Source organism: Hippoglossus hippoglossus, chromosome 4, assembly GCF_009819705.1.
Source record: "Hippoglossus hippoglossus isolate fHipHip1 chromosome 4, fHipHip1.pri, whole genome shotgun sequence".
NCBI lineage: Eukaryota > Metazoa > Chordata > Actinopteri > Pleuronectiformes > Pleuronectidae > Hippoglossus > Hippoglossus hippoglossus.
Window position 1 is genome coordinate 15,856,270 of NC_047154.1, and position 12,005 is coordinate 15,868,274.

General features: G+C 40.2%; 1 protein-coding gene across 21 annotated transcripts in view; it reads right to left on the minus strand.

Moving 5' to 3' along the window:
• The window catches only part of adgrl2a (adhesion G protein-coupled receptor L2a), a 99,634-nt gene that overhangs the window by 36,664 nt on the left and 50,965 nt on the right, over positions 1-12,005 (minus strand). For 14 of the 21 annotated variants that reach the window (XM_034582627.1, XM_034582616.1, XM_034582610.1 and 11 more), the window contains exons 4-7: positions 9,407-9,516; positions 7,812-7,871; positions 2,947-2,961; positions 1,043-1,843 (exon numbers count right to left, since the gene is read on the minus strand). In XM_034582627.1, the coding sequence (XP_034438518.1) occupies positions 1,043-1,843; positions 2,947-2,961; positions 7,812-7,871; positions 9,407-9,516 (986 nt within the window). The remainder of the gene's footprint in view (positions 1-1,042; positions 1,844-2,946; positions 2,962-7,811; positions 7,872-9,406; positions 9,517-12,005) is intronic. The other 7 variants (XM_034582628.1, XM_034582613.1, XM_034582617.1 and 4 more) reach the window with 2 other exon arrangements.

Consider the following 12,005-nt stretch of genomic DNA (forward strand, 5'->3'; position numbering starts at 1 on the left):
ATGTTTTTTAATCTTGTTTCTCATGGTTGTTACAGGATTTTACTCAGTGCCCCCCCCCCTGCATCTTAATGCTGCTTTCAGATCTGGACTGCGTTCTTTGTTAATGTCAAGCTCGCCGTGGTCGGGCTAGATTGATGAGGCTCCACTGGATTTAGCCACCATCACCCATACGTGCCCCATCAATAAGAGATTGGACTTGCAAACACATGAACAAATATTGAGCTCTTGGATAATCTGCGAAAAGTTGCTTGACCTCCGTGGCTCATTACTGACTGTGTTGGACATTACGTGGACTTAAAGTCTGGGTGTGGAGGGGATTAGGGTAATTACTGTTATTATAGTCTCAGCGTAAGGACTATAGCAAGCCTAGGCTAGCCTCCCCTCAGCTCTTGACAGCTAAATTAAAAACATAGTGTATGTTTTTAATGATATGACCCAGGGTGATTGATTCGTCTCCCTTGTGTCTCTCATCTCTTTTGCTCTCAGACAGAACTTTAAATCCTGACAATCCTCCCATAGAGTGTGAAATATTTCTTTTAATGGCCGATGGAGATTTGGAGCTTCAGCGTCACTGGGAGAATGATCTAACCTTGCCCCAGGCGAGACTTTGCACCTGTCCAGGCATGTATGTTTCCCGGGGTGAGAGTACACCTCTCTCTCCCGGTCTTACACTCTTAAAAAAGGCGATATGCTAGCAGGGCTCCCTCAAGCCTTAGCACCAGGGACTAAGGGATCACCCAGTAGGCAAACCTCACCAAATCCCTGTGATACTGATCCCTTATGATATGGAAACTGGCTTTGAGGTGTTGTTTACCACACAGTTCCCCCCTGAGATGATTTCCTACACTCCAAAGCTTTCGTAACATATCTAGCACATATTAGATTCTAAATTAAAAATCAGTCAGCTGTGACACTTGATACATAGATGGGGAATACCAAAAGAATATCAAAGTGCACTTGACAGTGACTAAAATCTCGATTTCAGCAGTGCAATCTAACCATTATTATCTGCAGGAGAAATGACTGGGGGCTGGGTACTTACCATGTGCTGGATCAGGTGAGCCAAACTCCAGATTGTACCTCAGGATGTAAAAATTATTCCACACATAGAGCTGGTTATCTCGCGGATTATAATCCACAGCTGCAATGTACTGGTACTGGTTGGGAAAGTGGATATCAACGTATTCCCCACGGTTCTGTTTGGTGTTGTAAATGTAGTCGATCAGGCTCTTGCTGACCTCGCTCTCATTGTCTTCATAGGTGGAGCGGACCACGTACAGTACTCCACAAACCATGAAGGCATTGGAGGCTGAGCGTTTATCATAGGCCGTGTCCCAGGTAGCCTCGAAACGTAATGTGTAGGGGTTCAGCTGGCTGATCACCATCATGCCGTTGTTCTGCTCCGTGGCGTAGATCACCCACAGCCCGTTCTCGTCGACCGCCAGATCAATGTCAGTTTTGCCGCCCCACTTGTAAGGCGACGTGTCGTGGTAGTTTGCGTTGTTGATGATCGCCTCGCCGCTTTTGATACGAGTTCGCAGGTCAAACTTCACGATGTTGCGCGTACGTTCCTTGTTGAAAAACACTGCGCCGTCGTAGACCACAAACCCGGTCCCATCCACCCGGTGGGGCAGCTTGTAGGTGATGGTTTGCCGGGCGTTTTGGAAGTCATCCAGGGAGGAATACTCAATGAGAGTGTCTGTCCTATAAGGAGTCCAAGGCATGAAGTAGATTTTGTCGCCGGCTTGCAGCGGGTCTTTGCACCAGGCGCCGGCTTGTTGCTCCGCTTCAAATAGAAAGGAAGGCTCACCGACAGCTTTCAGAGTCCCAGGACAAATAAAAACTGGTAATGGGAGAAGAGTAGAATAAAAAAAAAAAAAAACAGGCACAGGTTAACAGGTGAAATATAACACTATATAAAACTATATATGATATCAATAAAATGTCTAATGTCTTCATTTTATTTTTACAGGTTGTCCAAGAGGAGTGGGGACAAACACACATTGAAGAGTGGCCAAATCGACTAACAGCTATAGCCAATATTCACAAGCAGTGTACGGATTTTGGTTTTGTGCATAGAAAGAAAAAAAGAAACAGGAAAGTTAATTAAGCATAATGTTTAAATATATAAAGTAGTCTGAAAAAAAGAAGCTTGGCCTCATTGGCATTTACTGTTGGGAATAGAACACAAATGAGGGGAAATAGAACAGAAACAAAACTTAACCAAACAATTGGCTAAAGTCACACGGCAACAGACGGGAGAGGTTATGAGAGAGCAGGAGTCGGCAGAGTCTGCAAAATGTCTGTGTGCACCTAGACGTGTCTCGGTCGCACCACCTTTGCTACGGTATATACCTGAGAGGGTTGTCATTACAAAGTGGTGCAGATGTCACAACCATTAAAATTAAAGAGTAAAAGAAAAAAAACTTTCATTAGGGGTCTCTTGGTGTTTGGGCTTTGAGGCATAGGAGGCATAAGAATCAACAGAGGAAAGCAGCAAGTGGTCAGGTGAGAATAATGGGGAGAAGAGTGAGAGAGAGGGGGGCTTGGACAGCAAAGGGATAGTAGAAAAAGCAATAGCTTGGGAAAAAGGGGCCAAGAAACACTGTTACCATGACATGCTATGGAAAAGGGTTGGGAAGCCAGGCAATAGGAGATTCTGCTGAGTAGAGAAAGCACCGGGGGAGAATGAGGAGAGGAAGCCCCTATGGACTGCAGCCAATATACCCCCATTTACATCTTTTGGCTGCCTTTTGACTGTCTTTTTTTTATGGCCAGCCTTACTTCGCTTGTCGTACAACACTAGCCATCAATATTACAGTTAGGGGGGGATTGTACAGGTAACGTCTGCGATGGGATTGTAGGGGCCACCATGGGAAAATAGGTAGTTTACAACCAGATGCCACAAAACAAGGAGCTAGGGTTTGGATCGTGTCTGTTATTTACCTTTTTGCTCCACTTCTATTTTAAGCGTTGGAAGAGAGAATGAAAGGGGTGCAAGGGGGAAAAAAAGAGGTTAATATGAATTAACTGTCATTGCTATGCTTACACATGCAGAAACATGTTATGAGACATGGACAAAGACAGGTACACCTATTCAGAGAGAAGGAGGAAAACAGAGAAAGTTGACACACGGCTGCCAGGGTCCTGTTTAAGAAAAATGGTTTGATCAGTAGATTGAGAATGGTGACAGATGGTTTATAGCCCAGTGGTGGGTGGATTTATTTTTAATTTGAACTAATTAACTATGTTCTATTAGTGATGCACAACTTCAGTCAGGTTCGACATCGGACTTTCACAGGTAAAGGATAATATTTAATACACAAGATATCAATTCTGTGGATTCATGTAGGAAATTATATCCATTTAGTTATAAATGTGTTAAAAATCATGAGTATATAAACATTAAGAGAACCAAGGCTCATCCTGTGAATATTACAGGAGAACGTTTTGATTTACTTCATAATTTCAATATGAGCTGAGTGATATGGCCAAATTATTATTATATCAAGATAAAAATTTAAAATCTAGCGATATCAAAAATTACGGCTGTAATTATGACGATAAATGTCACATTATTATTTCTTTTATGTTTAAAGACAGATTTTTGATCCTGAGTGAATGTTGTGTTTTTTTACTTTTCTTAATGAGCAGAAACTCACAGATAAATCTGAGGTGGATCAATTATGTGCAAAATACATAAGCAAGATATTCATATATATTGTAATTAAGTTATATTTCTATTTATGAAAATTATATTGTGATAATTATTAATAGCATTTTTATTGTCAATGATGTATGTTGAATATATTTCATATAATATTTAATTCTGCATGACCCTGGTTTGGTTGGAAGGTCAAACCAAGTAGCATCTAAACTGTGATCTCTATAAATCTACCCACCACTTTAAACCAGGTAAAAAGCTGTAAAAGAATAATAAAATGTAAAAAATAAAGACAGTTGTATTTTTTTCTTTTTGAAAAGTAAAATTAAATTAAAAGTAGTTGCTTCATTTTTCAGTGTAGATGAATATCTATTAAAATTAAAATAATAAAATCATTTAAAAATATATTCGTATACGATAAACATTCCATTTCATATTATGCACCCATATGACACCTGACTAATGACAAGATGCTGCAAAGTACCAATCTGACTTAACCTTACGTACAAACCAATGCTGGCCTCTAGCAAGTAATCAATGTAAATCACTGGTGCAAAATACATTAATATAAACTATGTGCACTCACTGTTGAAAGATGTATTTAATTCCATATTCCACAACACTGTGTTTCATTTGTTCAGCTATTTTGTGCTTTGTAATGCAAATCCACTATGATTTAGCCAACAGGTGCACATTGAAACAAGGCCCTCTGAAGAAGCTACACTCAAGAATCATTACCCGGCCTCACAATTAGTCACTGGCTACAGTATAAATCATATCTTAAGACTAAAATAAAACATCATTGCATGAAAAGCAACATCTTATGTTTGAACTACAACAATAAGACTGCAACATTTCTTAAGAAAATTATTTAAGACAAGTCTACACAGATGCAATAAATATTCTTCAGAACAGACGTGTTTCTCAGGGTGGTCTGAAGCCCAGGTCAGAAAATCGACTTTACAAAACAATTCAACTCTACTGCTTGATGTTCACTCAGCAAGTTATTGACTGAGTGTGAAAGAAGACGAGTATTACATAAAAATAACTGCAGTGATTCAACTGTACTTCTTCTCACTCTTTGCAGAGAAAAGCTTGGGAAATATATTATTGCAAAAAGAATTGAACTGCTTTTTTAGACAGTTATGAAAAATGTTTTACTTAAAAGAAATTATACAAATGTGGACTGATTTGGAGACTTTGCTGTTGGACATCACTATATTTGAGACGTATACTCTCAACAATGCAATATTTTAGTAGAGAGTAGAGACTATATACAGTAGTCCTCCCTCATAGGTTGAAATACAAAATGTAGCCTACACATTTTGGGCCAGTTTGCAGCATGAGATAATTGGAGCAATCTTAAATTAGGTTCCTCTTGAATCCTGCAACCCTCAAGTTCCAATTAGTGCGGGTTCATATGAGACTTTGGATCTGCGGTAACTGATGAATCTGACGTAGGCTTCAGTGGAAAAAAAGAGTTTCAATGGGATCCATGAAAAAAACATTTCGCCATTCTGTCTTGCAGCTAACTAAGAGATCAAACGAGGATAGGAAGCAAACAAATTAACAACAGTTGAGTCAGAGGCTGCCTCGGCAGAGGAGCCGAGGAGAGGTCAGAGAGAAGAGGGTGTGAAGCAAATCTGGAAAGAAAAGGAGAACACATGACAGAAAACCTGATGACGTTAGTGGAAATATAAGAAATGAAATAGCAATCAGTGTGATCAGAAATCGGTCACTGGGTGAAGAGAGAGAGTCAGAAAGCCGAGGAGGTTTCCTGCAGATTGCACAGGGGGAAGGGAAGAGAGTCAGACACTTTCAATATAAGCAACATACAAACAAACAGATACGACACAACCCAACCGCCGACACCATAAACTTTTCCCACCAAACTGACTTTCTAGAGCAGTGGTTCTCAACCTGGGGTCCCACAGGTGGTCACAGGATAATTACTGAGGGTTGTCAGATGCTTGTGGAGAAAAATATAAACATTTTTAAACTGGTGGAACACTTCTACATCAAATCGTACTGGGGATATAATTTGTCTTATAATAGCTTTTATTGTTTAAGAAGACAAAGTGCGAGTGCGTGTGAGTTTCTACTTGGACACAAAAAAGCCTTTGATTTTGGCACTTTTGTGCCACCATATTGTCTAAACCAAGCAGCCATGACTTGGGGCAAGAGGTTACGTCTCCAGGTGGGTCATGTCAAAGTTCAACAGCAGACTCTCTGCATCATTATCATCACAAATAAATATTTTTTTATCGAAAACAAAACCTCATCTCTCTCTCTCTCTCTCTCTCTCTCTCTCTCTCTCTCTCTCTCTCTCTCTCTCCCTTCAATGCACTGATGTCTCCTCTCTGTCTGTGGTTTGGCCACAATGGGGGGGGAAATGGAATTAGGGCCAAAAGTTCTATTTAAAAAACATGAAGAACAAGAACACTGAAAAACCGAACTAAGTGATGTGTTCAGTCTGTCTGTCTTTCTGTCCGTCTGTTTCTCTTTCTTTCTGTCTGTTTGTCTCTCTCTCTCTCTTTCTTTCCGTCTGTCTCTCTTTTCGTCTGTCTGTCTGTCCATTTCTCAGCTCTGTTTCAGTAATATGTACAGTGCCACACCTGCACCCCCTAATTTAGCTCATACTCATTTCACAACACAAACACCCACATGCTCAGCTGTAATAAAATGCCAAAATATTTAGATAGAAAAAAGCACGAAACCACTCTCCAGCATCTACTGGGACATGTGGCTAAAGAGATGCAGACAGTTTATGAGCAATAAATGTGTTTAAAACTGGGTCGTGACTGGAAGAGGATGAGAACCACTGCTCTAGGAAGTTACTGCTTTCTACAAAATATTTCTAATCTAATTATCCAGACTGTTAATGAGATGTTGCATCGCTATATGGTTGAATGTGTACTGTCAACTAGAGACTTAGTTTGTGACTCCTCTGTTAAAGTTATGCATCATGTAAACTACACTGAATAAAAAGAGGGGATGAAAGTGAAAACAAAAACACCACAGGGGACCCAAAACTCATGCGGTTACAGCTTAACTTTAATTTTTATAATCTGGCCATCGCTATCACAAGGAGCTGAGGGTTTACTGGAGCTATCATGTGATAAAAAATGAAAATATTATCATTGATGGGCTCACTGGCACTATTCTACAGATTTACAATGGTAGAATAGGGATGGTTACTTTTAACATTTTCCCCATCACAAACAGCTTTCACAGAGACGGCTTAATAAAGACACATCATGGATTTTATGTTGCTTCATTCAAAAAAATTTAAAATACTAGAGCCAATTCAGAGGTGACTCGGTGCCAAGGCAAAATTTACATCCTTGGCTGGAAAGTGAAGATAATGCTGCTAATGAGGGCAGTTCATGACAAGAACCAAATTACAAAGCCAAAAGGATGGAAATGGTGCAAATGTATTCAACTTGTTGCAAAGGCCACTTGCACAGAAGTGAAAAAACTAAAATTGCTTGTGTGATTATGCAAATGCTTAGACAATGGAATGCATTAATAAAATACCCCACTGCATTGAGTCGGTGGCATAAAACGCAACAGTTTTTCACATTATGTTATTAAACTGCTTTCTGTATTTCATGGGACAGACAGACTTTGAGGGGCAGTGGTTACAAGTCAAAATGAGGACACTGTCTGCGGCCCCGTCGTTGATCAGCTTAATGGGGATTTAATGCGTTTTCTTGCAAAACAAATTCTCAAGTCTTGTATCCCAGCAAATCCTGGGGATCCTAAGCTCCTGATCCACTGCAATGTTTTTAATCACAACGCTTGGTATTTGGCATATGATCTATTTCATGTGAAAACTAGAAAACTACGCTAAGATCTTTGCAATCCTGACAGAAAACTGCGGGGAGGGTTCGCTCTGGTGTGGAAAAACTCAGTAAATATTCCCTTATGGTGGCCTTTTTCTATGTTTGTCTGACTCTACTAAATGATCCGGGTTGTATGCGTTTTATTTTGGGGGTAAGAGGAGACAGAGGATCGTTGGGAGGAAAACAACAAAACATGGAACTGGCCTATGAGTCTATCACACTTTACAACAGGGCTTGAGTGGGAAAGGCTAGACTGGGCTTGTGGTGGACTGGGTCAAACTGGGAGAACACCAAGCACTTACCGGGGCAGTTGCGATAGGATACATTCTGTGTTCTTGGTCCTATTCTGGTGGGGCATGGACCTTGAGAAGCAAAAAGATGGGGCTACAGACATGCATGTTTGAAACTGCTCAGAGTGAAGTGAGGACCTGTTTGGAATTGTTTTTTTTGTTAGACAGACTTTGCCAGAACTGGAAGTCCTTGGGCTGAAGATTTATTTTTTTGTCCACCACACTATGGCAGGCTTGACTGTCTCCTTGGTGCAAGATGGAGGCAAAAGATAATCATAGCACTGGGTGGACATGAGTGCACCTTGAGGCTAATCCCACTATTACAGTTTGAGGTAACACAGCAAGACACAGAATCAATACTTCACTTAACTATGACGCAAGTGTCCACAAAAAGAAAACAACAAGAAGAGTTAAAAAAAACAAGTAGTTGGGTGTTTCAGGTGGAAGCGACAGGATTTGGCTTTGCTCAGTGTGGAGGCTCATAATTACTGGTCCTCAAAGCCTTGGAGAGGTTAACCTTTAAGTTGAAATGAGTCTCAACAGCTAATGATGCTCTGATTCAACACTGAGGGTAGCAGTGTGGACAGGCATACTGGTAATGAGCTATGTATAAGTGATGTGTTAAAGTGCTGGGGCATAAAGGTGCACTATTTATATTTGGGCATATTTTTTCTTCAGAAGATTCAGAACTAAAATATGATGTTATCATGATATCAATGTGCAAAATAACCCTTTTGAATCGACATACATGAGCTGCCAAATACTTAAAATCCTTCCCATCATTCCCACTCTAATTATTTCAGTTCCACCTGATTAGTGATTCTCGCAAATCATCTAATCCTCGCCATTAATCAGCCTGTAAAGGTTACATGGGGGAATTTCCTCCACAAATTGCAAATGAACATGGCAGCTTAAAGGACAAAGGGGAATTCTAATACAAAGGGCAAACCTAAAGATTGTTTGGAAGCTGAATGGCAATGAATATTTTAGCATCCATGCAGGAGACAAAATGTTAACACTATCTTTTTCAATGAAATATTACCGTGTTGACTTACGAGTGGAGCCATTCTGTTCGGTTACATAATGAAACATCTGTTAACACATTTCAACACCTGTTGTATTGGATGTACTGTATATTGAGCCATCAAGGTGAGGCTGTTGTTTTTTTTCTTTGCCTGATAGACTTCTCCATGCAAGACTTAAGAGTAATGAACCACTCGCTTGCCATCGTGAGGAGTCAGCATGACTTCCTCTTCCCTCCCTATGTTCTGCTGCCTCATAACCAGCCTCGTTGATCCGCTGGAAACACGGGTGAGCACATCAATAATAAAAGCCAGTGTAGAAAAAAGGACCACAGGGTTTTACAGGTCATATTTCATGAAAAGTTCATGGTGTGACACAGATGGAAAAAGAGACGGTGGAAAATGGTGCTGGAAGGTGTTGCAGACGGAGGGAGCAGACTGTCTGGACAAGGCAGGGGGAAGAAGTCGGACAGGATATGATATGACACGAGAGATGGGGGGTGGAGGAGAGAAACTGGGGATGTGAGGGTGGAGGGGGGTGGGGGAGGGAAAGTTCTCAACTCATGGCAGAGGGGTTGTACTTACTGTAGGGCACACACTCATACTGGACCTCCAGGTATTTGTAGGTTCCTGGGCAGGGATCAGGGAAGACATCTGAACCCGTGATCACAATGCACTGGGTCCGATTGTTGCATCTGTCAAAAACAAAACAAGGAAACATTAACACATTTAACCACAAAACTCTTTTCGAGCAAATTGCGAAAATGCAGAAATGTCAAAACATTGTGTACTCGTGGAGTACAGACTCCTCAATAATGCAAAAACAAATGTTCTTAACTCGTGTTTAGACTTTGAAATATTCATATTCACCAACAAAGAAGTAAAAACCAAAAGAAAGGTGAACTGATGTCACCATTTAGCAGAGCTGTTTAGTCGACTACCAATACAGTCAGGGACAACTCAATCGCTTTTAACTCAGCTCTCTGCCTATTGGATCTTCTCAGCTATGCGTAAGGAGTAAAATAAGTCCTTTGTGCCCTGTACTAACCATTTATTCTGTTTATCGTTTTGCAAGGGCTTAGATAATCTGTGTGAATGGAAGAATCCAAAAAGCCTGTGGAGGAATTTTTTGGTTCTCTTTGCGTTAATGCAATATGACCTGTCTCGTCGCTAACTGGCCGACATTCATTGGTTTCTGAATAAATCTTTCAGACATTCTGTTCTGTAACCTTGTTCATGCTAGTGTTTATCAAATACGCGGGTGTGTGTTTACTTTTACTTTATCTTTGTGAGAACCATTTTGAACATAGACCTTGTGGAGTGAGGACATTTTAGTCGGCCCCCACTAAGTAAGAAGTACAAGAATGTGTGTGAATTATTAGATATGCATAAACCATACAAACCAAGGCAACAAAATCAAACAAAGGAAAACTATAAAGCCTTTTTTTATGTTGGATGACAACTGCATAGGGACCTCATGTGACCCGACCCCCCCACATAAACAAAAGTTGGTGTGTTTCACTAAAATGTCCCAACATACTGATTTGAGTTTGCTCTTTCTCTGAAGGGATCCACATGCTGAGTATCTAAATGTGCCACTTGAATTTGCACCCATCAAAGGTCTCAGTAATGGTCACCAGCCCAGCTTCTATAATATTTCTACCCAGAAAGGCAAGAAATACCATATCACTCTTCAAAGCACGTTTACAGTTTGAAATTTTCAGAATGAGCTCAGTGTGGAGGAAAATATGTTTAGTTCATAGTACAGTTGTCAGAGTCAGGTGGGATTAAGAAGAGAGAAGACTTTATGCTATTATAAGAACAAATATGCACGTTCTACTCCATTGCATTAACATTATGAGACAAGGTTCTTTTTTAACATTTGATTTCTCAAAGAATAATTTATAGATCTTGATGGGGGGAAAAAATCTGTCATGTTTAGCAGACTGATATGTATGAGTTTGGTGAATTTGGTGCAGATCCAAATAAAAATCTGGATCTAGTGAATTAAAATGTGATTTCATAAGGCGACTGTTGGGGCTTCACAGAGGTATGCCCTCTACCTAAAGCCATTCTAGTATTTTTTATGAAATTGACAATCCTATGTCTCTGCTGTTACATACAAATATGTGCTTGTTTATCTTTTTAGCGGCCCCTTGCAGCTGTGTCAAAAGTTAATTCAGGTCCTGCCTCTAACATCTGGAGAGCAGACATTCTAATTGAGCCTGTGGGGTGCTCCGAGGCTCGGGGAATTGCAGGTGACCACCCTTTTGCTGTACTGAAATCATGATAATGACATCAATACTGCGAGAAAGCCGTATTTGCTACCGAGGGGACTTAAAATTCTATTGGCAATGCGAGGAGCCAGATCAATAACTGTGTTCTGCTGATTTAGCAGGGAGCAGAGATGATATTTGTTTCTTCTTATCGCAGGCCAGTGCACCCATTTACAGCAGATCATTGGAAAACGCATTACTGGTTGCACTGTATTGTGCTTTGGGTTTTGTCTCTGCTTTGGGCTGCTGAGTTAATCACTGCTCTGTGTCCAAACATTATTATATAAGATATAGGTCAGTGGACACTCAGGACTTGGTTTCTCGTGAGGTGCATGGCATTGATCAGACACAAACAACCTGAAAACAACCACCATTTAGCTGCATACCATGAAGGAATGCTGTATATTATAGTTTACACACACAAACATTTATTCAGTTTAACAAACTGCACCTGAATTCAAGTAAAAAAACAACGGCAGGAAATGGAATTATCCATTATTATTTCAATAACTACTACTAAGAAATTCATCTCCCTCCTCCTCCTGTTCTATTTCTTCCAATCAGCATGTGTGCTTTTAAAGATAGTTGCTACATTTTTACCTCAAAAGCATTTGACAAGGAACAGTTACACTAAGAAAGAAAAGGGATTTTCTTTTTCTTCATGTTAAAATGCTGTTTTGTAGCACACAGCCATAATAACACAATTATCTGTGTGTGTGTGTGTGCATCTGTGTTTAGCAAAGGTCTCAAAGGGGCATTTCGCTTTATTAATGACCTTCACACGTGATAACAGATGAGAATATCAGCATATTGTATTTGTTTTTATGGAAATTAATGACTGTTTTAGAATTAAAACATGCACCTCACGCTGAGCCCATAATGCGCTGCTTGTTTTTTGTGGGTAATAT